General features: G+C 38.0%; 2 protein-coding genes across 7 annotated transcripts in view; one reads left to right on the forward strand and one right to left on the reverse strand.

The window, feature by feature from the left end:
- slc15a2 (solute carrier family 15 member 2) lies at window positions 1–17356 on the forward strand. The gene is made up of 23 exons (XM_017709517.2): window positions 1–283; window positions 1862–1908; window positions 2195–2282; window positions 2491–2632; window positions 2731–2823; window positions 3770–3869; window positions 4849–4939; window positions 5080–5157; window positions 6411–6493; window positions 6613–6696; window positions 6782–6871; window positions 7331–7375; window positions 9465–9500; window positions 9727–9815; window positions 11814–11895; window positions 11994–12119; window positions 12375–12530; window positions 12704–12750; window positions 12905–13012; window positions 13251–13353; window positions 15165–15308; window positions 16140–16244; window positions 16344–17356. Exons 1-23 carry the CDS (start codon window positions 268–270, stop codon window positions 16545–16547), a joined length of 2157 nt encoding a protein of 718 aa, XP_017565006.1. The 5' UTR covers window positions 1–267; the 3' UTR covers window positions 16548–17356.
- The window catches only part of hspbap1 (hspb associated protein 1), a 14623-nt gene continuing 5229 nt past the window's right edge, over window positions 17296–26689 (reverse strand). For 4 of the 6 annotated variants that reach the window (XM_017709522.2, XM_017709521.2, XM_017709520.2 and 1 more), the window contains exons 5-8: window positions 24494–24665; window positions 21436–21519; window positions 20455–20565; window positions 17296–17888 (exon numbers count right to left, since the gene is read on the reverse strand). In XM_017709522.2, coding sequence (XP_017565011.1) covers window positions 17376–17888; window positions 20455–20565; window positions 21436–21519; window positions 24494–24665 — 880 coding nt within the window. In that variant the 3' untranslated portion in view covers window positions 17296–17375. The remainder of the gene's footprint in view (window positions 17889–20454; window positions 20566–21435; window positions 21520–24493; window positions 24666–26689) is intronic. The other 2 variants (XM_017709525.2, XM_017709524.2) reach the window with 2 other exon arrangements.

Here is a 26689-nt window from a genome sequence, read left to right on the forward strand (position 1 = left end):
GCCTCGGTTCAGCTGGACATCACACACTGGATATGAGCAATGCTGAGAGTGAACTGGAGGCGTTTCCCGTTAACAGACTGACTGGTTAGCTGAGGGCTGAGCGGGTGGAGGGCCTGAGGAGTAGAACATTAACCGAAGGAAGTTAAATCTCTTATAAGAGGAGCGTGTAGACTGGAGAGGAGAAGACAGACAGAGAGAGGGAAGGACTTGGACGCGGTTCAAGAAGTCCAGTGCTACGCGGCGAACTGTCAGATTCCAGCAGAAGACATGGGCAAAGCCATGGGTAACGTAGCTTGTTTTCAGCGAGTAAAGAGGACCGTTCAGTGCTGAGTTTTAAGATGATGCCAACGCTTTTAATCCAAACGCCGTTATCGTGCATGTTGACCGAAAAGGTGACTTGTGTTGACCCAACTACTACAGCCAACAACTTCCAGTGTGCTTTATAAGATACAGTGACTAAGTAGACTTAAAGAAGGCCATGTGAGTTTGCTTGAAGAACCCATATTAAGCCCAGTTAATTCTGTGGCAGCCTGAGTTCAGTCAGAGTCGGTGTGAAAGAGGCCAAACCGCGCACAAAGCGCTGCGTCCTGTAGCGTAGCAGCGCATATGGGTCACATCATCCATGCATTGAACCCTGGGGGAAGTGAGGAATGTGTCGTCGCCCGAGTTTCTCACTCAGCGGTAAATGCAGTGGAAGAGCATTTTGACGCCATTGCATGAGATTATGTTAAAATAAATACCGGCCTGTGTGTAATAACAGTTCTAGATGTTTCTAGCTGTATAGGGCTTCGATTAATCGACCGAGTCGAATATATATATATTAATCGAATATATATATATATATATATATATATATATATATATATATATATATATATATAATAAATAACAACACAGTACAAAGTAAGAGCATCTTTGCAAAACAGAAAACAGCACAATAATCGTTTAATCTCGATTATCCGGCCTTATCATATATCATTATACATATTTATTTATATTGTTTTTCAGTTGAATTCTGTTCAAAATTCATGAAAATCCACTGTTAAAAAGACTGTTTTTTAAGGTTCAATAAATGCAGAATGTTTCCAAAGTCAATGAGCAATTGTGTTAAATAATCATGATCTCAATACTGACCAAAATAAAATTGTGATTATGATTTTTGCCATAATCGAACAGTCCTACCCTGTATACCCAGTAAATAGGATGGATTTCACCATATATAGCCATGTCATGAAATATCCAATAAGACTTGGGTAGTACTGGTTTATTCCGCAGCATTATTATATTCAGTTAGATTTATTTTGTGACATGCAGTCAAGTAAAAAATGTATAGATTTGTGCTTTCCTGCATATTATAAGTGGCAGTACTTTTACTTCTACTCAAGAATATTTGTGAGGAAGGTAATGTACATGTTACTCAGTTACATTTCAGTCATTAATATTAAATTTCTTTTCTGGTGCCTACAGTCAGTGTTGCACCTAAAGTCAGACTAGTTGCACTTTGGTCACTTTAGAACTGCTCCTCTCTGCTTTAAGCTTTAGTGCTTTATTTTGGTCCAAAAGGGAACTGGAAAAAGAAGAATAACTCCCAACAAACAATTTTTTCATGCTAATTGAATTGGGGCTGTATGCTACTCAGTTTTTCTCACCTGCTACTTTTACACTTCTTCTCAAGCTGGTTTTAGAAAAGTTCTTTTACTTCTACTTGACTCATTATTTCACAGATAGTGTTACTTTTCTTGAGTATGGGTTTAGGCTGCGCTAACCAACCCTTTTATGTCCAACCACTAATTTGTTAATTTCTGTGAAGTCCATGGATAGATGACTTGCCTAATGTGATGTTCTCTTTTTTATGCTTTAGATGATAATGTGGAGAAGTACCAGTCTGATAAAAAAAGACGCTCACCAGTAAGATGCTATAATTATCTCCCTGTGCATGGACAGTGTTTTTTAAACAGATCTAAACAGACTAAAGGACATCTGATGAGTAATGACCAGTTTCCTGACAGCAAAACAGGCTGATTCAACTACAGCAGCTAAATGAGTCAATTAACTACATGATGGTGTAATAAAATCATGGGGTTGGAATTATAAGGAATTCAGCTGAATAAATGTGTAAACCATCATCACATGTTGAGTGAATGCAGTTTATTATTAACTTTGACTAAATTGAATTTTTTTTGTGTGGTTTCAGAAAATGTGTGGAAGCAACTACCCACTTAGCATAGCCTTCATCGTAGTCAATGAGTTCTGTGAGAGATTCTCCTACTATGGCATGAAAGGTAATGAAGGAACATCTTGCAAATGTCTACTGAATTTCAGTAAAGCTAACAGTTTCTAACCATGACTGTGACAGTGGCTAGTGGTCACTCAAATAGAGAGAATTCAACAAAAGTGAATGAACAGATGAAAAACAAACCACATTTTTATATTTTTCAGACACGTTTTACCTGCAAAATAAAGTTTCATATTTTTTTCTTCTTTTTAAAGCGGTGCTCACACTTTACTTCATCCACTACCTGCACTGGAACAAAAACCTCTCCACAGCTGTGTACCATGCATTTTCTGGCCTGTGCTACTTTACTCCCATAATAGGAGCCATCATAGCAGACTCTTGGCTGGGGAAGTTCAAGTAAGATATAATCAAATACCAGCCCTCAGTCTTTAGACAGCTTACCTACAGGGAAATTGAAACTGATGTCAAAATTTGTCTTTGTGTTTATTTCACAGAACCATCATCTATCTGTCTATCGTGTATGTCATTGGTCACGTGATAAAGTCTGTTGGGGCCATTCCAGATGTTGGAGATAGCACTGTACACATGTAGGTTTTGTATCACAAGCACAATGAGTCTAACTCTATATTAATGCGTGCACCGATGAGGCATAACATTATGAGCACCTCCTTGTTTCTACACTCATTGTCCATTTTATCAGCTCCACTTACTCTATAGTTGCACTTTGTAGTTCTACAGTTACAGACTGTAGTCCATCTGTTTCTCTGATACTTTGTTAACAACCTTTTACCCTGTTCTTCAGTGGTCAGGACCCCCATGGAAACGTACAGAGCAGGTACTATTTGGGTGGTGGATCATTCTCAGCACTGCAGTAACACTGATGTGGTGGGTGTGGAACTGGTACAAGTAGATCAGACACAGCAGTTCTGATGGAGTTTTTGAACACCTCACTGTCACTGCTGGACTGAGAATAGTCCACCAACCAGAAATATCCAGCCAACAGTGTCCTATGGCCAGTGTCCTTTGACCACTGATGATGGACTAGAGTATGACCAACACAAGCTGTGCAGCAGCAGATGAGCTATCATCTCTGACTTTACATCTACAAGGTGGACTGACAAGGTAGGAGTGTCTAATAGAGTGGACAGTGAGTGGACACATTGTTTAAAAACTCCAGCAGCACTGCTGTGTCTGATCCACTCGTACCAGCACTACACAAACTAACACACCTCCACCACGTCAGTGTTACTGTAGTGCTGAGAATGATCTACCAACCAAATAGTTCCTACTCTGTGAGGGTCCATGGGGGTCCTGACCACCCACTGAAGAACAGGGTAAAAGGGGGCTAACAAAGTATGCAGAGAAACTGATGGACTACAGTCTGTAATTGTAGAACTACAAAGTGCATCTATAGAGTAAGTGGAGCTGATAAAATGGACAATGAGCTTAGAAACAAGGATAAAAATGTTATGCCTGATTGGTGTGTATCAGTGCATGTCTCAGCAGCTCATAATGCATTTTGCTTTGTCGTAGATCTCTGTCCATGCTTGGCCTGATCTTGATCGCATTTGGGACTGGAGGAATCAAGCCATGTGTTGCAGCCTTTGGTGGAGACCAGTTTGAGGAGGAGCATGTAAGCAAATCATAATGTCATCTGCATTGATGTTGAGCTAGATAATTCAGTTCTACTTTATTTGGACAGCCAATAGATTATCTATCCATCCATTTTCTAAGCCGCTTCTCCGTCAGGGACTGCTATCCCAGCAGTCTTCAGGTGAAAGGCAGGATACACCCTGGACAGGTCGCCAGTCCATCACAGGGCAGACAGACAGACACAGACAGTCACTCACACCTAGGGGTGAAGTAGCATGTCCAATTGGCCTGACCGCATGTCTTTGGACTGTGGGAGGAAACCGGAGAACCTGGAGGAAACCCACGCAGACACGGGGAGAACATGCAAACTCCACACAGAGAGGACCCCGGTCACCCGGCCGGGGAATCGAACCCAGGCCCTCCTTGCTGTGAGGCAACAGCGCTACCCACCACACCACCGTGCCACCCTAGATTAGCTATATAGATGTTCAAATTATTTACAAACTATCTGGCGAAACTAAGTAGATGCTTAGCAGCATTAGGGTCCGCATTAGGGTCAGGTTTAGGATTAGTGAAATTTGGGGTGAATTTCATAGATATTTAGCTGAATAAATTGAGTGCTGTGAATGGCAGCAAGTTGTGTAGACTGTTTACATCATGCTTTTATCTTCAGAATGGTAACGTTTCAGGAAAAGGAAAAACATTCTTAATATTTAAAGCAAGTTAATGTAATTAAAGTATTTGGCAAGTAATTTTGGATCGTTTTTATTGGTCCATTCATCATGAGATGCCCATACAATTTAAAGGGCAGCTGGCATTTTCCAGTCATGTAAAACTGTAAGATACTTGGTTTTGATCAGACAGTGAGGTTTTGATCTAGATTAAGGATACATTTTCCAAGACAACAAAGTAAGTCACTCTGGATAAGATTGCCTAAAAAATGCCTCAATTGTCAATGTTAAAAACAAGCTTTCTTCCTAAATCATGTGTTTGTAATCAGTCCAGTTTTTTGTTTTCAGACAGAGGAGAGGAGAAAGTTCTTCTCTATCTTCTACATGTCGATCAATGCTGGGAGTGTGCTGTCTACTATCATCACACCCATTCTCAGAGGTCAATCCAATAAAATACACACTTCTACTCTGTTAAATCTTAAGCAAAACTGTGATAAAGTTCATCTTGCAAATGTATAGTTATGGTCTAAGTTGCGATTAGCATAAGTGCCTGAACTGAATGCAAGGCTTTCTACACAGGTGATGTTCAGTGTTTTGGGGGTGACTGCTACGCTCTGGCATTTGGAGTCCCTGCAGCTTTAATGGTCATAGCTACGGGTGAGTGCAGCTCCTGGTTAATATCAAAGTCCTACCGTTTATATCGTATGGTTTCTGAGATCCGTGCCTCTGATGAATAAACAGTTTAACACAAGTGTCACATTGTGCTGCCTTTATAGTCAGCTCACAGCCCCTGACTTGGAAAAAGGAACAGTCTGTGAACCATGAAACCCATTCAGATCAGGGAGAGTGAGATTTGGCCTCAGTCAGCAATCTGGGTGGACTGTAAGGACACCGTCCCTCAAGTCTGTGTAAACAACTTTGGAAAAACATTAAGTTCATAAAGCAAAGGCAGTCTGGGTATGAACATAGAGAGCATTTTAGAGGTACTCCACGAAATACAGGTTTGGAAGTTTTCCAGTATTGCAAATTGCTTTAGGATTATTCAGAACCATCAAATCAAATGCTTGTATTTTAATCAATTACAGTAACTTTCTCAGTGAAAGTAGATTATATAGACATATATTGTAGATAAGTTGCATTTAACACATTTTATCCACCGCTGTTATAGTGGGAAGCCATTTATTTGATTATAGTGGAGTCCTGTGTCTGTGCACGCTTGTCTGCATTTGTGGGCCTCACTCATGAGTGACCTCATTTTGACCATAAGGGCAATTGCTAGCTGTAAATAAACCCCTAAGTACAGCAGTGGTTTAAAATGTGTGAATTACTGCTTACCATTGATAGTAAATACTAGTGCATTGTATAAGGTACATTTATAAAGAAGGTGTGAATAAGTGCTAGAGTTGGTTGTTTTTCTGCAGACTCCTGCAGCAGTTTGAGAGAATTTTCAATTATTTTCATGTTTTTGTTTATTAATGTGCTTTCACTGCAGTTCCCGGCATGCATTATGCAAACACATCATATAAATACTGGGGATCCCTGTGGTGTCAACAAATCCTGACGGCTAGCCTAGCCACTGATAGGCTTAGCTATCTGGCTTCCCTCTGCATTTACCTGCTAATGGAAAAAAAAATAGCCTGCTCTGGAAAATCAACCCCAGTGTTCTTTTCACTTTAAAGATACATCATCAGAAGAGGGTTTTCCCTCTTCGTTTTTTAGCTTTTAAAAACTAAAAAAAAACTCTAGAGACTATTGGACAGCACTGTGTAGTGTAAATAAGCTTGCTTACAACAAATGGAGTGATGTGTACATTTTACATTTTCACCAGAGTGTCTCTCTAAAGGTTGCTGACTAACACGTGTATGAGATACTATTAGTATTCATTCACTATATTGTTCTTCTTTGTCTAGTGGTTTTCATTGCTGGCAGCGGGCTGTATAACAAGGGTCCACCTGAGGGAAATGTCCTGCTGAATGTGTGCAAGTGCATTGGGGTAAGAAACCTCTTTTACACAAAGGACTGGCAAATGAAACGATGAACAGTGAACAACAGAACAATGAAAATAACATGGAAGTGTAGTTAATCATTATTCTTTTCCTTTGAATTGATCAGTGTGCCATAAGCAATCGGTGGAGGAGGCCCAAGAACAGCCCAAAACGGGATCATTGGCTGGATTGGGCAGAGGAGAAGTATTCGGTATGTATAAAGAAACTTCTCATTATAACATGCACATGAGATAAACAATGTGTCCTAATTTCAGTGTTATGGTACTTCCTTCCAGAAACGTCTTATTCAAGAGATCAAAATGGTGCTGAGGGTGCTGGTCCTCTACATTCCATTACCCATGTTTTGGGCTCTCTTTGATCAACAGGTACAAGTTTGAATGGTGTCATACAAACTATCATTCTTGTAGTTGCACACTGTAAAAATTATTTATTAGTGTTTTAACTTGAAAAAGTAAATAGCCTGGTTGCCTTTTTGAGTCATTTAATGTACAAAAATCTACAACACATTGTTGTCTTAACTTACTTTTAGAAGTTCACCGAACTCTACATTTTAAGGCAGCCAGGTTATTTACTTAAGTTAAACCACTGAATACTTTTTTACAGGGCAGCGTTTACTGTGGCTGCAACCTTAACACAAAGAGATACAATCTTTATTGTCTCTAAAGCTGAGCAATATGCAGTTAAACTGTAAGACAAGAGATCAACTATTAACATAGATATCAGCAACACAAAAATATTCCAGTAATTCATTGAAACTGGCTGCTGGGTTGCACATCACTGTGCATGTCCTGATAATGATCACTTTTCCCTTTGTTTGGTGCCAGGGGTCTCGCTGGACTCTCCAGGCCACCAGGATGAACATGGATTTCGTAAGTCTTTTGTCCTTTCTTTGGGAAAAGCTTATTACATCATACGGATATTAATTTGATATTCTTTGCCTGAAAGATGGACATTTATTTCAGTTGTGGCATTAACATGAGCATTTACGTGACCTAAGAAGACAATGAGAAAAACTGTCACTCCCTGAATTTCGTAACGTGATTTTTTTTTTTTTTTTTTTTGCACCTTGTACAATGAATAACATGATGGTAGTAAGAAATGGCTTAAATGACTTAATTGTTCAGTGACAATTTTACAGTGAAACTACTGTCATTTAGACCAACACCCAGGAATGAATTACAGAACAGTGAACAGTAGACGCTCATGTCTTTTTCTGTGGTGCAAAAACATAAAATGAAATCATCTTGACCACCACAGAAGTGTGGTATCATCTGAATGCTGTAATGACACAGGTGATCCTGAGTCATCATCCCATTAGGGTTAGGTTTACAAGCAAGCTTGAAAACAGGGGACTGTAAGGTGGTCATGACTGGAAGTTTTGACAGGGAATATTGGCAAGCAGAAAAACGTCAGACAATATTTGTATATAATAAGCTCAATGATTGAGTACAAATGTGTTTCGGCACACATCCTTCTTCAGCATGCTCATAACATTCTAGCCACCAACCAACTAGATAGAGCTACCAATTACATGAAACACCCACATAAGATGTCATTAAGGTCACAGCAACCAAGAAGATCCAACATTAACCAATATAAATCAAAGCAAACCAAAAAGCCAAAAAAAAAAAACCAAGCTAATTAAATTAATTAATTTATTTATTAATGATTCACTGCAAAAATAAAATAATCTTGAATCTAGTTGTTTCTAATTTTTGGACATTATAAGATTATTACTTTTGTTTTAAGCATATTTCATTAAGCAAGTGATTCACCATTTCTAAGCCTATTAAACATAAGGAATTGGCATCATGGCCTATCTTATCAAAGTGTCTGGTTACTGGAGATGTCTCATTTCTGATTGCACATTTATGTTCAGAAATTCATGTGTTTAATTGTTTTTTGTTTTTTACACATAACCAAAGCTTCATGGGCAAACAAAAAAAATAAACCACAAAGATCAACCAACATGATCCTGCCACGAATCTTATTGGTTTGAGATCATGTGTAATTGTTCTTCAGCATCAGACAATGACATAAAACACAAATGTTACATTTAAAGTCTTAAATTAATACAAAAATATTCCAATGAGCTCAAACTAGGTGGTCCTTCAAAGTGGGGGCTCTTTTGTCAAAATATTGAGGGAGAGCTTGAAAAGCTAGAACAATTTGTGGATCAAGTGGTTGATAGGCTTCTAAAATTTTGGGTTTCACAAAAAAAAAAAAAAAAACATCTTTTGGTTGATGACACTTCACAACTGTAACCATAATGAAATTGTAGCTGACAGTTGTCATATAAATAACTGTGGTTAACGAATAAAATGGTTTTACTTGTTCATAATTTGCACCTTTTAAATCACAGGCAGTCAAACTGGCTGATTATCCACATCATTTGCTAGCTATGTAATGTGTGTAGCTAAAACTGGTTGTACTGTCCAGTCAGTACTCACACAAATGCCTATAGTTACACAGAATTATAAGCAGTGTTAAGCAAAGCTACATTTTCTTCACAAGAATGAAAATATTAGCAAAAAAATAAACATCCACTCTGCCAGCATGCATGCTATATTTTAGTTAACAAATAAACAAATAAATGTTTTTTTTTTTTTTACATTAGAAGGTTTTCTTTTCATAAGCCCCAAGTCTTAAAGAATACATTTACTACCTTCAATTATTTGCATTTATTTGCCTCAACCAAACATGTCCAATTCATATTTTGTTTGTTGCAGTATAATATGACTCTGAAATCTAATGACTGTATAAAATGATTAGAGTCAACTTAAAGAATTTCATAAATTGAAGAGTGGGTTCAAACATTTGTGACCAGTTATAGACATTGCTTTCTTCTTGTCAAAGTAAATGGTGAGGTTACTCAACAGTCCATCACTCTTGACAGCTGGGCATTCTGTACTCTATTTAACAATCAATCAAGTAAATAATTCATTCTGTGTTTTACAGGGTGGATCATTTGTTATAAAGCCTGATCAAATGCAGGTATGATCTTCACTTGCTTACATGTGCAAAATCTTCCCCTGTATTGCTGCAAAGTTGTAGCTCAGATATCTCCTGATATCTCTGTTTTTTATGGTAGATGGTCCTAAGAAATAATCAGCAACAAAATCTAATCTATTTTATAAGCAATATATTTTTATGATTGTCATATCATGATGATTATTGAGCTTGTGTGTGTGTGTCTTCATTTTCCTGTCCTCTTGTTAAGATGCTGAACGCTTTGTTGATCCTGGTGTTCATCCCTATCTTCGACATGGGCGTGTATCCTCTCATTGGCCTCTGTCGGATTAAGCTCACGTAAGTGCAGCCAAAGACACATGTACATGTGGAGTGTGAAGGACAAAGTTTTAACAGCATTCGAAGTGCAGAAAAACTGTCTAGCAGAATGGGAAATGACACATGGACAGTGTCACTGGTTATATAATTGGCGCTGTAAATTCTGTGGATTTCAAACAGCAAAACAGTGCAGAAAAAATTTTTCTTGACCCTTAATGTGCCTGAGCATATACAGGATTGAGTAGTCTGATCTGGTCCACATTAGTTATTCAGATATATTATTTGGGATATAAAATGTATTATTTGTGTGAGCCAGGTGTGTTGGATCTGAACTCTCCAGGGTTGTAGATCTCCAGGACCAGGACTGAGCTCCCCTGCTATACGTGATTTGTCGTGAAATGTACTTTTTGTAACAATACATTGGAAAAGGCAAAACGTAGCTGCTAGTGCTACAATTAAAAATATCAAAAGACTTTTAATACAAATTATTTTTATTGAACCATTTAAAATCCCAGGCTTATTACACTCTAAGACGTATTATTCAGTAACTACAAGGACAGTGCAAACATGTTGAGCTATTCTTAGGTTATAGAAATGTGTATGCGCCCTGGTAATTTAAGGGTTAACGTTTCAAATATTAAGTTGCAATAAATGCAGTTAAACAGGATTAATTATGCTGTCTTTACAATGAAACATGTAGGTGGTCAGTGTTCAGTGTACTGATAGAATATCCAAGATATGCTCAAAAAAGCATATTATAACATATTGGGACAAAAGTTATCATGATAACAATGAATATTGTCATATTTCCCTAGTCAAAGTGGCATGTGTGCAAAAAAAGAACAAAACTTATCTCTTTCATTAAAAACAAGTCTTTGTATATATGTGCTAGACAGACATCATTTGAGGAAGATGTTTTCTCTTTTGGGTTTTAAGAATATCATTTTTCCAGATCTAAAATTTATATCAGTGCTTCAGTTTGCCTAATGATTCTGAACAAATGCGTGGTTTGATGGAGGTTAAGAATTGTGGGAGCTTTCATTTACATGTTGCTGCTTTTTGTCGCTTAAAAGTTCACGCTCCGTGAATGAAGCTGATAATATGACTCAGGGATCCTAGTGTGGTTAATATTTCACTGAAGAATACATCAGGTTTAGATTATTCAGGAACAGTTTGCTGTTAATGTTTCAAAAGAACATTATGTTAACCACAAACTTTGGCAGAAGTGTATAGGACAGGGGTCATGATGTCAGGTCCTAGAGGGCCACAACATTTGGTGATTTCCCTTCTAAAAACCTATTAAACCTGACAATTAACTTAGCAGTTGAATTGTGAAGTCTAGATGACCCCTGGTTTAGAAGCAGGAGTCAGTTTAGAAACCTGCATGTTACTAGAAATTGTATTTAGTTCGGTGCCAGTTTTGGACATTTCCGGATTTCAGCTGCTCTAGAATGAAGCTTTTAATGAAAAACACTCTTTTTTGGATTGTGAAAGTCATATCTTAATGTGCTGTCTAAATATCTGTGCACATTCACCTGTTTTTTTTTTATTACATATCACACATAGGAATGACTTGATGGAAAAATATGCCACTCCCCAATTGTCACTCACTAATAATAGAATGGCCTCATTGTTATTATGTATTACACCAGTACACATATCGTTATTTCCAGAATAGCAACTTTATAGTAGAGGGCAAAACCATTCTTTTCTTTTATTGTAAGTCAGTGTAAAGAGATCTTATACCAAGCAATTTTGGAGCATTTTTGTTAGTCCATTCTTAATTAAAATTTCAAGCTACATGAAGAACAGCTTCTGTGTTTAAATGATGTAGAAATAATTAAAATCAGAAAAAAATGGAGACAATTTTTTGTGGACAGTAATGTTACCCTATCTCCTGCCATCTTGAAAACTGCCATCTGACACACTGTATGACATTAAACACCTTAAAAATTCGGAATTTTCGACTAGATTTGTTAATAATGTCATGAAACTTGCATGTCTCTCCTGCACTCTCAGGCCTCTGAGGAAGATGGCTGCAGGAATGATCCTTGCTGCACTTGCATTCTGTGCTGCAACTGTAGTGGAAGTCAATGTCATTGTATGTAAATCATCATTTGCACTATACTGCTAATGAAAAAATTGGAATGACTACTTTAAAAATTGCCAGTCCTGAAAGTTTGTTGTGTTTTCTGTCAGAAAACTGTTGTGGAAACTCCACCAGCCAAACAATGCCTGCTGCAAGTTCTTAACCTCGCTAATGGAGACGTCTCTGTACATATTCCAGGACACAATATCTTCCCGGATCCAATAAAATCATATGATGTGAGATAAAGTTATTAACTCTTTTTTTCTTATTGATTGTGTACCTTAATATTCATTGGCTTTATCCTAACGTCTTCTGTGAACAGAGTTTTAAAGGCAACACCGAAATTAAGGCTGGCTGCATGCAACATTTGTAGTCATGTAATGTAATCTCACCAAATCAGTCACTTTATTTGAATGTTAAGAAACTAGGAGGTTGTTTTATGAAGACAGTCATATTTTACTTAAAATTTAAAGCATTCTTTGTGTCACCAGGAACCTTCAGGTTACACAAATCTACCACTTGATGACGCCCACCAGATCCTCACAGTTGATATCACTCACAATGGAGCAAATCACCAATGTCATCTGAACTTCACTCAGCACAATGTTTATAGCCTCATCCTAGACAATAGGATTACATGTAAATTGGTGAGTTTAAAACATGATAAACAAGACCATGTTTGAAAGTTTTAGCGGCTATACAAGTACATTGTAAAGACTATCACATTTTTATTTCAGTGAAGACCTCTCATATTTTATCTTGAATACTTCATTGGTATTACGATATCATATTGTACCATTTTGTTGTCACTCAAATGCAGGTAGAAGACAGCTACACCAAATCTGAGGCTGGAGAAGCATTTGTGAGGTGAGATTCATTCTAAATGATGAGAAACAGAATATTGATAATAATCTTCTTGTAACAGAAGGCTTTTTCTTGTTTTGTTCCATGACTTGAGTTGTGATGCTTTGCACTGCAGTACGAAATCGTGTAACTGATGTTTTGTGTTTTTTCCCCCCAGATTTATTAATACCCGCACAGACAGTATGAACATAAGTGTAGGCAGTAAACAATTCCATGTACCAGGCAATTATGGGACTTCACTAAGCTTAGGTGTTGAAAGAGGAGTGTAAGTACTTTATCACAGTAGTATTTACACTTAATTGCCTATAACAACCTTGCTACAAACTTTATATTATTATATTTAGTATATTTAACATCCAGTAAGTCAAGACACATTCTCTCTTTGTGCATAAGAGGGTGCAACTAGCTCTGAACATATGTTTTTTTCAAAGTTTTGTGGTTCATACACATCCAGGCCAGTTGCATTGACCATATTTCACTTGTGCTGTTTTTTCTCTTTGCAGATACAAGAATGTTGAGTGCATATCATTGGATACATTAATGATATATAAGACTGATCTGGGACTCTTTGACTTTGGCGCATACTACACAGTCATACTCAGAGGGGTAAATAATATTATTCAGTGTGGTCAATGTTTCATTCTGTTGTTGTTTAACAGCTCTATAATAACAACAGTAATCTGGCAAAATCCAGGTTTTTGTAATAAAGTACAATAGTTCCCTGTAATGGAATCAATCATACAATTATATGGCAACACTTTTTACATTAGGAGCAGCGATCAATCATTAATTTTATAATAATCAACTATTAATTTCCCATTATTTAGTTAATGGTTACCTCTTCATTAAGCATTGGTTATTACTTAGTAACTGATTAAGCACTTATCAATTACTACTGGAGTGCACTGTTAGTTGATAAGTTAGTTTGTCATTAGTTTATGCCTTACTTTCTCATTATCTGTGTACTATGATATGACCATAAGAATCTTTAATGAACAAGAACCACTGTGAGAAAAGTCAAGCAACTGAATATATGGAGGTGATGGAAAGTTAACAGATAATTAACGGGACTAACACGTAAGTGCTAGTAAGTTATCATGTTACTACTTTATATGAATAAAAATACTTATTAGTTCATTAACAATGTAATGAGCAGCAGTTAGTATTCAGATAATGAGAAAGTAAGGCATAAACTAATGACAAACTAACTTATCAACTAAAAGTACACTCCAGAATTAATTGACAAGTGTTACTAAGTAATAGCTAACGCTTAATGAAGGGTTAACTAATAACTAAATAATTGGAAATTAATAGTTTATTATATAATTAAATTGATTGGCAACCCTTAACGTATTGTATTAATATACAATTATCATCTAGTTGTTGACAGTAATAAAAAATCTTCAGTTTTCAAGATTTGTGCCTAGTATGTGGCCTAGAAGAAAAGTTTTTTAACTATATTTTAGTTCAATATTGATATAAGACAAACTCCACCTTTAATTGAGGGTGAAACATTGAAAACATTTAAAATCTGTCACATGCACAGAATGTTCATTAAATACTCAAGATACTTAATTGTTTAGCTCCATATTCACATCCAACAATTCTGGAATCATGTAGCTAAACAGTTCTTAGACTTCATGGGTTGTAGCACTCAACTCTCTATACTAGATCAGTGAGTTATAAATAAAAATAGTAAAATACCAATACCTATCACTCTAGCTTTTGCTACACAAACTATCATTCAATTGAAAAACCAACACATCATAAGATTTCAGTTGCTAAAACTCTTAACAGACTTCAAGGTTGTTTGTTAATAGAAATTACATTTAGTTACAGTTCAACATATTTCTGGATTTTCTAATGCTCAGTGGTCTTCCACTGATTATTAGTTCCTGCATAATTCAGTTGTCATTCAAAGTGGTTTGTTGTGAAATGATTCATTGTAGAGAAATTTGTCAGCTATTTACAGATTTCTTTACAGTGTTTATATGACAGAATGATAGGAATCAGGGGTCACAATGTCAACAATGCAAAAATACTCAGCTTATTTTCCATCCAAAACCAGCGATGAGGAGATACTAGTGTCTTCTGACCTTTTATATGTAATGGTGAAATAGTGTTGAATCTAGAGACTGTTTTGCTTTATTTGTTTGTTTTGCTTTTACATCTTAACCATTTAATTATGAAGACTTTTTTTTAAATGGTTGAATTCTCCTCAAAAAGTAGACCCTATATTCTAGCTAAACAGTACAAGAAATCACAATTTAATAATCCACAAAGGAAGGTCGGAAATAATGTACAAACATATATTTAGTGGCTTTGATCTAGGCCATGTAAAGAAAGTCTAGATTGGACTGTGGAGAAGAAAAGTGATGTAAGACTGGTTCACCATCTGCCTGTTCTTTTTTTCACAGGATCCTAATAGCCTAACACATAACAAGATGGTGGATGTTCAGCCCAATAATATCCATATTGCCTGGCAGATCCCTCAGTATGTCCTCATCACTGCAGGAGAGGTCATGTTTTCCATCACTGGCCTGGAATTCTCATATTCACAGGTAACCAGTCATCCAACCAGATCTTTGCTGTTAAGGTCCGTTATCTTCACTGCAAAAATTGTTAGTCAATATATCTAATAGTTATAATTTGAAGTTGTTGAAAGCTTATTATAAGGTTGTTTAACTTATTTCTACACATCTATCGATATAGTGAGAGAATTTCACTTAAAGTCACTTAAAATCACTTAAAACAAGTAAATTGTGCAGAAATAAGGTAAGTAATTTTATGACAATGTCAAAATGTTATTTTATGACAATCGCAGAATGAGAAATGGAAAATATATTGACTAGACTCATATCATAAACTGCATTTACATAATTTTAAAAATAAAACATAATTAAAAAAAAAAAAAAAAAAAAAATTGAGGTAATATGTAAACATTCATGTGAAATTTCTAAATCTTTTGTTTGCTCCCAAATATATATAGTCCATATGTGGAAATTAAGCTGCAAAAACAACTTTGTATTAATTGCTTTTGTGATTTCATATGTCCATCTACATGGATACTACAAGGAGTGTTTCAGCCCCAACTGCTTTTTAATGAGGTGCCATACAGGGCAGCCAATCAGCTTTGTTGTATTTGCATATGTCAGTCTTGAAGGAACAGTATAAAAAACAGCCTGTTTAATTCTATGGTATAATAAGAGGTTGGAAAATGGTCATGCAAAAAGTTTTTGATACATAAACTCTCACAAACGTTATAAGTGGATATCAAGGAAAACATTAAAATGTAAGAAAAATGTTAGATATGGGACCTTTTACGGTAATATCACTTGCTAAGATCATTCTTTGCAGCATTCAGGTACTAATACCAATGCTCTTACCCTTAGGCTCCAGCCAGCATGAAGTCTGTGCTGCAGGCAGGGTGGCTACTGACAGTGGCTTTCGGGAATGTCATTGTGCTGATTGTAGCAGAGGGAGCCGGGATGGAACAGGTAAGCAAGCTCTGTGGCAATGGGTAAACAAATTGCCTGGATGTGAATGCAGAAGATGTGTTGCGCTCAAAGCCTGACTAGTTGTGTTGTCTTCTACAGTGGACAGAGTTCTTGCTCTTCGCTGCTTTGCTGGTTGCGGTCAGCATCATCTTCTCAATCATGTCCTATTTCTACACCTACGCGGACCCTGACCAGCTCAACAAACTCTTCAACGAGGAAGCAAACGAAGGCAACATGGATGACTTGAAGAAGGAGAAAGACCGTATGCACATGAAAGACCTTCCAAAGGGCACAAAGATGTAGCAGATCCACACATTGCTTCCAGCGTTTCACAGTATTTCAGTACACTAAATCAAAGCAAAGCTAATTGTATTAGATAGGGAAACATTGTTCACTGGACTTTTCTTGCTAACTCTTTTCTGTCATTCCAGGGCAATTATTTGATCCTCAGTTGGTCTTTGTTACTCAGGGATCATATTGCAGCTCAGGAAACAGAGAATAATTTCTTGAAGGGACATTTTATAAACATATATGGTACTTTACACATTATTAAGTGTAAATCCTAAATTTCTATGGATGTATTTATCTTCAATGTTTATAAACACCTATCGGCATAACCTTGCTATCATCTTAGAGTGATGTTTGTACATTTTCCAGATGATTTTTGCAATGTAAGTAGTAATACAATTGTGTATGTATTTTTATGACCATTGACAATGTGAAGGGAGAACTATACACAGACTGACTTGTTTAATATATCTGACGCAAGTCGGTTTCTCTTGCTCATTCTCAATTTATATAGACTTGTATAAATAGATGCATTAATGTGAGATAAACTGCTTTTAGTCATTTAATCATATGCAATTGATTTTGAGGCACAAGGTCTACTACTGAATGTCTGAGCATGCCTGAGCAGAGCTTTAAGCACTTGACTTTTACCTAACAATGTGGACGCTAGAGAGAATGGGTACATCACGGCATGAATGATTCACTTAGATTCATTTTAACAAACAGTTAAAATTTGAGACATTTCTAGGCAGCATTGCACACATCAAAGAAATTGTCTTTATTCCTCGCAGCATGTTTACATACAAAATGAATGCAGTATAAAAGATTCCAACTGTGTGTGATTTATTTTGAGTCAAGCTCTCTACGTCTGTCCAACATCAGTTGTGTAACCAGGGTGATGACATCAGGATGCAGCAGGCAATCCAGCACATCATTGGTGGATATATGGCTGTACTTTTCACTATGTCTTCCATCTTCTGCTGGCCCTCCTGATAGCCTGACTCCCTCTTCTTTACCAGGTGTATCTGTAGCCTGAGGCTTTGCACTGTTTTGAGAGAAAACCTGAGCACTGTCTTTGGACAAGGAAGTCTCTTTGAAATTTGCAGTTGTTTGTTTCTGAGTCTTGTCTGCAACACACATGACTGGAATGAGGTGAGGTCCGAAGGAAACTGAAAACGAAGGGACAGGATTGTTGGCAGTCGTCTTCAAGTGACCTAAGGAGTCCTGTTTCAAAGCAGCGCTGGATTGGCCTGCAAATTCTGGCCTGCTTTCAGCATAGGAGCTAATTTTATCCATACAAGCCTTTACTGCCAGATTCAAGTACTGCATGTTTTCATCATGTGAAGCGATCCCTTCCTTTAAAACAAAGACACAAAGGTCAGCACTTTGAGGATGGCTGTCAAATTATAACCCAAACACTTTAGTTTGACCTCAGTTCACCTAAAGCAAGTGGCTAATTTTATCCAACACAAACAAAACAGACTTGTGGTCTGCACAGCTTGTGGTGCAGTGTGGGGTGCTGTGTCCTCAATGTTGTCAGGCACTGCATTCCTAATCTTAAGGCTATTGAACAAACTTTGGGCTGGAGCCAAAAGGCAGATTCCTTATTTTAAGCCATGTGTACAGACTGAGAACAAGGCCAGTACTGCTGAAAACAAAAATCGATAATCAAGACAGAAGCACCCCCTGCAGGGCAAAAAGGCATTATGATCAGCATTCTCTCTTTTCATCTGCTTTAGTCACTTATAAAAAGGCCAAAAGCACATATTGAAAGTGGTAAATACACTGCGCAAAGGTACCTAGACACTCCTTCTAATTAGAAAATTCAGCACCTATTGCTTATACAGGCCATCAATTGTGCAAACACAACTTGTGTAACCGAAATGCATTGCCAATAAAAAGTGGCTGAAGCAGCCACACATGAGCCTAAAGGCACTATGCCCAAGGGGCACAAGCATTGGGCTGTGGAGCAGTGGAACTGTTATCCAGACAGATGAAACACCTTCAGTACCTTTGGGATGAGCTGAAGTGGGGTTTGTAATCCAGAACTAATCATCCAACATCAGAATCTGGCATCACTAATGATTTTGTTGAATGCAATCACCGCAAAGGTCGGACAAACACCTTATTAATATTCTTGATTTCAGGGAAAATGTTGAATGTAGTAGATGTCTTCAAACTTTTGGACATACAGAGTAGTAAGGAAATCACATTATTCTAATGACTGGCAGAAGTATTAGGACTGTGAAACATTAACTACACTGCTCAAAAAAATAAAGGGAACACTCAAATAACATCCTAGATCTGAATGAATGAAATATTCTCATTGAATACTTTGTTCTGTACAAAGTTGAATGTGCCGACAACAAAATCACACAATAATCATCAATGGAAATCAAATTAATTAACCAATGAAGGCCTGGATTTGGAGTCACACACAAAATTAAAGTGGAAAAACACACGACAGGCTGATCCAACTTTGATGTAATGTCCTTAAAACAAGTCAAAATGAGGCTCAGTATTGTGTGTGGCCTCCACGTGCCTGTATGACCTCCCTACAACGCCTGGGCATGCTCCTGATGAGGTGGCGGATGGTCTCCTGAGGGATCTCCTCCCAGACCTGGACTAAAGCATTCGTCAACTCCTGGACAGTCTGTGGTGCAACATGGCGTTGGTGGATGGAGCGAGACATGATGTCCCAGATGTGCTCAATCGGATTCAGGTCTGGGGAACGGGCGGGCCAGTCCATAGCTTCAATGCCTTCATCTTGCAGGAAATGCTGACACACTCCACATGAGGTCTAGCATTGTCCTGCATTAGGAGGAACCCAGGGCCAACCGCACCAGCATATGGTCTCACAAGGGGTCTGAGGATCTCATCTCGGTACCTAATGGCAGTCAGGCTACCTCTGGCGAGCACATGGAGGGCTGTGCGGCCCTCCAAAGAAATGCCACCCCACACCATTACTGACCCACTGCCAAACCGGTCATGCTGAAGGATGTTGCAGGCAGCAGATCGCTCTCCACGGCATCTTCAGACTGTCACGTCTGTCACATGTGCTCAGTGTGAACCTGCTTTCATCTGTGAAGAGCACAGGGCGTCAGTGGCGAATTTGCCAATCCTGGTGTTCTCTGGCAAATGCCAAGCGTCCTGCACGGTGTTGGGCTGTGAGCACAACCCCCATCTGTGGACGTCTGGCCCTCATACCATCCTCATGGAGTCGGTTTCTAACCGTTTGTGCAGACACATTTGTGGCCTGCTGGAGGTCATTTTGCAGGCCTCTGGCAGTGCTCCTCCTGTTCCTCCTTGCACAAAGGCAGAGGTAGCGGTCCTGCTGCTGGGTTGTTGCCCTCCTATGGCCTCCTCCACGTCTCCTGGTGTACTGGCCTGTCTCCTGGTAGCGCCTCCAGCCTCTGGACACTACGCTGACAGACACAGCAAACCTTCTTGCCACAGTTCGTATTAATGTGCCATCCTGGTTGAGCTGCACTACCTGAGCCACTTGTGTGGGTTGTAGAGTCCGTCTCATGCTACCATGAGTGTAAAAGCACCACCAACATTCAAAAGTGACCAAAACATCAACCAGAAAACAGAAAGGTACTGAGAAGTGGTCTGTGGTCCCCACCTGCAGAACCACTCCTTTATTGTGTGTCTTGCTAATTGCCAATAATTTCCACCTGTTGTCTGTTCCATTTGCACAACAGCATGTGAAATTGATTGTCAATCAGTTTTGCTTCCTAAGTGGGCAGTTTGATTTCACAGAAGTTTGATTTACTTGGAGTTATATTGTGTTGTTTGTGTTCCCTTTATTTTTTTGAGCAGTGTATATTTTATTATACAGTTAAAATTATATTTTATTGCATTTTTTCTTGTGTGGACTGATTCCATAATGCATGCTGCTCACATGAAGCAGTGTGAATACCTCAGTAGGGTTGAGCCAGTTGTCCTTGTTGTCAAGGCTTGGAGTGGTCTTCAGGGCACAGACGATGGTCTTGGTGAGAGCCTCCTCTACTCTAGCCTCATCATCCACCTCCTGCAATGGGACAAGGATACACAACAACAAGGTCATTTTGGGAAATTAATCATGATTATTATTTACCACACTATAGGTCTGTGACATGGATGCAACTGATTGTTCCCTTGACCATGTAGGAAATGAAGCATTACAGACAATATACCACTTACATGCATTGTTTAGCTCCTGCTTCAGAAAATTCATGTTGTGTACCTCCTGCTGTGAAAATCTTAAAAGGACTATAGAATTGGAACACCCTTTTTTGAAATGAGTTTGATGTAGCATGTAAACATTGTTAAAGTACCAGTTACTCTCAAGTCAATACAACTCATTAATGGAAAATAAGCTATAAATATATATTTTTAAAAACTTTATCATAAATCAATCTTTTCAGCTTACAACAGTTTAGCATTCACATTAAATTTATAAGCAGTGTTTCAGACTGAATGAGACACAATACTGGGCAGCTCATCAGGAGAGAGATTCATTTGCATATATCAGTCTTAAAAGCACAGTAACAAAAACAGCTTGTTTCATTTCAAGGATAAAGGGAGGCTGTAAAATGGTCATATAAAAATGAATAATTTCTGCTGTTGGTACATGAAACAATATAAGCATCAACAAAAAAGCATACAAAAACTCCACTCATCACAGTGAAGGCTACCTCATCAGACACAGTGATGCTGCAAGAGATGAATGACTCAGAAAAAATGTATTATGCTATTCAAAATGAGTGGTTATATGAATTTTAAATCCTGACAATTTGTGCAAGGCAGTATGTTTTTATAGGTGCTGTACTCACTACGCTGCTACTCATTCCTGTACATGCTACATTCACTGGGACAGCAGCACAAAAACAGCATGAAGCTATACATAATCATGTCTTACCATCTCAATCCAAGAGTTTACGCTGACAGTTACTGGGTCTATTGATTCCACGTAGTGCCACCAGTGTCTTGGGACAAACAGTACCTAAACAAAAAAGAAAGAAACAATATCAATGTCCAGACAAGGAAATCAGAAAAAAAATGACATCAGCTGAAAGATGTGTAGTACAAACGAATCCAGCCAGAATGGGACATATGGTGTTTGGGAAAGAGGTGAAGGCCAAATTAGACAAACGTGTGTTGAGTCGGTGAGAACACATCAGTGGTTCTGGAGTCAGCCAAGCAGAGTAATTTGACATTACAGATTAGAGCACTCAATCAGCACTGAGGCTTTTAGACTTGCTCTCAAGTGTCTTCTAAGGCAGAGACAACAAACAGAGAGCGCATGTCAATATTCTGCTCACCACTAGAGGTCAGCTGCATTCTGTCATTCTGTGTTACTTACTGAGCCAACCCAATGAATGACCTTTATCTTCATTGAAACTGACAGGGCCGAATAGATCACTGGATCACATTGTATTTATGCAAGCTGTACACTTTCTACAAAAAATGTCTCCTTTGGTTTTTCAGCACAACGGTCACTGTGAGATTACAGTATTTTAATTCAGCAGCAGCGCACGTTTATTCAGACAATGGTGCAGCACCGATGGGAGGCTATAATATACATACAACAAACTAGATGAACAAAACACACCTACAACTACAGTTATGTAAAAAATGGCTTGTAACTCAATACTAAACACAAAACAAACAATATTATTAACAGAAATATCATCATGTATTTTCTGATACATGTTCAAATCAATATCCTATCCATTTCAATGTTTTTCCACAATGACCTAATTTAGTTAAAGTGTTTCCTTCTGTAAACATCTGACCTTAAATCTGGTCTCAGAATATTTTCAGGAGGATTTTGTTAGCCTGTCAGCTATCTACTGACCAGGTCAAATAACTGTCATATTCTGTTCATGTTGTAGTAGCTCTGTTCCGATAGTGTGACATGGCATGACTGTTATGCTAGCTAGCTATAGCAGTAAGATAACAGCTTACAGCAATATTTAAGCATTGAAAAGTACTTGGTTGCTAGCTATACAGCTACAGACACATTAGAATTATTGCAAGAGCATTATTTCAAAATAATGTCAGCCGGTTTAATGCAGTTAAAAAATAATAACATTTGTCCATTGTGATGCCTTTACTCTATGATTACTAGCCGAAAGTTCAAAGTAGCACTGCTCTCACAGGCCTTTTCATGATACACTTCAGATTGTGTTTACTGGACACTTTTATCAGACAATTTTGAATGCAAGACCAGTAGTGCTTTTTACTAACTCTATATGACCACTGCACTGCTACCACATAAACAGACTGCTGGTCATTCAAACAGTCTCAGTTCTAAAGAAATTAAACTTCTGTCATAGATCACTCTGCTGGAATTCGATCAAATCTGGCAGGCTTTTGGAGCAGACAGTTTGTGAGTGACAGCAATTAAACATTTGAGTCAGACTCTCCTCTAAAAACAGTAATTTAGCTAAAAGGGCATCATGTCTTTCTTAAATAAATGGCTTATCGATTATAATTTTTTCCTGCCGATGACATCGATTAATCGCTGCCGTCTTTGGCTCTGTTTCACTTTTCTAAGTGAGTTGTTGGCAGGAAGGGGTCCCTGCTACATGGCCGGGTGATTTCACATTAGTAGAGGAAAAATGAGCCTGTAGAAAGAGGACGTCAGCTGAAGTTACTGCAGAGGCACTTTCTTTTTACTTTTAGTTTTTGTGATGAGACGCATTTATCAGCAAGGATCACAAGCACCATGCTGGACATCAAACTTTGAAACTAAGTTGAGCCATTTGGAAAACCACAAAGAATAAAAACATTCAGCTATGCTGAGTAAGGCTGGGCTGGGTATTTGCAGTCTGGGGCAGTGGAGCAGCTTTAGGATCTCTCTGTGAGAATGGAAGCATGTGTGTCTCCTGTCTTCATTAGTATGCTGTGGAAAGTGCATGCACTCCCTGAGAGCACACTAGCTGTGTTGGACTGCCACTAATTGCCTTGCCACCGTCTCGCCTCTCAAAGAGCGAGAGCAGAGAGGCTTCACAGACGCTGCCGGAATCAGAAGGAGGTGGATGTGTGCGCACACGCACACACTTGTGCACCCCGCTGACTGTTTCATCTGCATTGTTCACACTGTGAAAAAAGATAGCTGATAGTTTGGATATAGCGTCTTATGCGTGCCAAGTTTGAATGCGAAAAAAATCACTTTGTTTTTATTGATTTTTTTTTTTTGGCAGAAAGGTCCTTACACTGACACCACATAGAGCATTCAAACTCTGCTGCAATTTAACAGGTCATTGTAAAAAAACATTTTGCTCCTGGCAGAAACTGACATGGTTAAATGTTCATAAAAAATAGGGGGGGGGGGCACACTTGTGCACTTTTAACATTGACTTTTGTGCTCATCATTGACTGCAATTAATATTCTTCAAATACATGAGCATTTTCAGTGAAATTCTCTCCTGTTTGAGGATATTTTCATCTAAAATGCAACTGTACAACTGCATGTATCTTTAAGGTTGCTTCATTTGTAATTTCACTGTGTTGCTGGGAGAACATGCAATACTGTGTATGAATTCTGATACATATTGACCTGTACACACAGAGGGCATTGTGTGACCTTATGTTTCTATTTTTACTACATGATGTATTTGTAGAAGCATTTCTGGAACACAATTATGAGACAAAAACATGGCATATCACTGCAAACTGTTTATGACAGCCATTAGCTAAAAGGCAGGAAAAAAATCATTTTTATACAACAATACTGTATTCATAGCTACAAGCAAAGGAAATGCTTTTTCTTTCCCACCCTTACTCAAGAACTCTGTCTCACTTTATCTGTCTCACAGACTGTTCTGTGAGAACATGTGTCTAGAATTGTCCACATAAAACATTTTTGTGTAATGTTGCTGTATCTGAAAATTATTATTGCTACTGAGACCCTAATTGTTGCTGAATGTACGTCTGTGATTGGACTGATGCTGGACTAGACTCTTCTTTACCTGACCTGGCTGTAAAGTCACTACGTGGGCTCTGGCTCTTCTGAAAGCAGGAAATATACACAGATCAGGCTTAATCACGCTGACCTTGCTGAACACACTGGACTCTTCATATGGTATTCGTGTTGGGTACAGACATTCAGCATCTTCAGGGGGGAAGAGATGCCATCGTTTTCTGAAAGAGATTATTACTGATATGAATAGAAATTATTTTTAATCATTCTTTATTAATGTCAGCACACAAATACAGACAGATGAGAAATAGGCATGATAAAAAGCTTTTTACAATATTAATCTTATTACACTTTATGATATGCATTATAGAACATTTATAATATGTTTTTATGTCAAAGGTTTTTGCTGAATGTCTTTTTTACAGCAGTTTAAATGTGCAATATTTATAATGAAATAATAATCAAAAATAAAAATAAAAACTGAGTATGATGCTGACTGTGTTAATCCTATTTGCAGTTAGGACTGGACTTAGCATAGAGTACAGCAACTTTGACCAAGAGCCATGAGGTCGGTCCAACATTAAATACAGCATAGAATATACACCAATCAGCTATGACATTAAAACCATCTGCTTGTTTCTACAATCATTGTCCATTTTATCAGCTCCGCTAACCATATAGGTGCACTTTGTTATGCTAAAATCACATATTGTGGTCCATCTGTTGCTCTGCATATTTTGTTAGCCCCCAGTCATCCTGTTTTTCAATGCTCAGGACCCCCACAGCACCACAGAGCAGATGTTATTTGTGTGGTGTCACTGCTGGACTAAGAATAATGTACCAACCAAAAATATCCATCTAACAGAGTCCAGTGGGCAGCATCCTGTGACCACAGTGTTTAAAAACTCCAGTAGCACTGCTGTGTCTGATCCACTCGTAGCAGCACAAAACATACTAATATACCTCGACATTAGTGTCATTACAGTGTTGAGAATGTTCCACCACCCAAACAATACCTGCTCTGTGGGGGTCCTTATGACTGAAGAACAGGGTGAAAGGGGGTTAAAAAGTATGCAGAGGAACAGATGGACCACAGTCTGTAATTGTAGAATTATAAAGTGCTCCTATATGGTAAGTTGAGCTGATAAAATAGATAATGAGTGCCGAAACAAGGAGGTGGATTTAATGTTATGACTGATCATGTATTACTACACTGTACCAACATAGAAACATATACTGAGCTGTATATGTTGGCTACATGCCTCTAGTCACACAGAGTTTGGAAAAACAAAAATCATAATTCCAATTTTACAGTGAATCAGTTAGCAGTCTGTCGAGCTGCTACTTACAGGTTGTTATGCAAGGTTAAGTTTGGCATGCTCTCTTGCATTTTACTTGATACTCAAAGTCTTCAAACTCAATGCAAACATACACATATTCATAAGACTGAGCATTTTCTGTTTCTCCATACTGGGTGGGATGTGAGTTTTCATCTTTTTGAGGCAGAAAAAGTTCTCTGTTTGCTCCTCTTTCTGCCATGCTGTGGCTGTTGTCATTGTTTACAAGTTCTGCTCAGAGGAGCGACTGTATCATGTGATCAGACTGTGAAAGTATAGCAGGTGCTTGTGAAAGCAGTGCTGATCTGCATTTCTTTAAAAAAAAAATCTCTGTGAAAACTGCAGTAAATTGCAGTGTCCGTATCTCATAGCATCCACAATGATGCTACAATGCGTGTTTAATATTGCGGTATACCAAACTACCCAATACTAGCATGCCGAATGACAAATTAAAGAAAAAACTAACATCTCTCTTCAATTAGAATCAGTTTCAGAAGATACATGGTGCACATTAAAGAGTAGTCTCAACAATTTCTCTGTGCTGTAAGAGAGAATCACTTCACATGGGATTTTTAACAACGGTGAAAGAAATCTATATCTTATATTTCTGTAAGCTGGACAATTGAGCTGTGTCTGTAAATGTTATAACATTTTAAGCTTAGCGCTAGAATAAAATCACTGAGAAATAATGAATAAACTCTAATTAGTGAATTCAGCTACTTTAAGGTGTACCCACAGCTGACACAGCTCGTATACTGTCCATAGAAAAGCACTGGCAATAGAATAGGCCCCAGAGGTCACCCCCCACTGAACACTTTTTCTACTTGCAGTTGTACAAACTAATTAATGATCTGTAAGATTTGTGAGTTTTTACTTTCTTTAGACATTGGACTATTCTATGTAGATCT

Source organism: Pygocentrus nattereri, chromosome 6 (assembly GCF_015220715.1).
Source record: "Pygocentrus nattereri isolate fPygNat1 chromosome 6, fPygNat1.pri, whole genome shotgun sequence".
NCBI lineage: Eukaryota > Metazoa > Chordata > Actinopteri > Characiformes > Serrasalmidae > Pygocentrus > Pygocentrus nattereri.

Bases quoted from the DNA above. Each gene is read 5' to 3' on its own strand.
- slc15a2 (XM_017709517.2), top strand. The intron at 6,872-7,330 runs GTACAAGTTTGA...GTTTGGTGCCAG, and splicing joins GGGCTCTCTTTGATCAACAG to GGGTCTCGCTGGACTCTCCA. The intron at 16,245-16,343 runs GTAAGCAAGCTC...TGTCTTCTACAG, and splicing joins AGGGAGCCGGGATGGAACAG to TGGACAGAGTTCTTGCTCTT.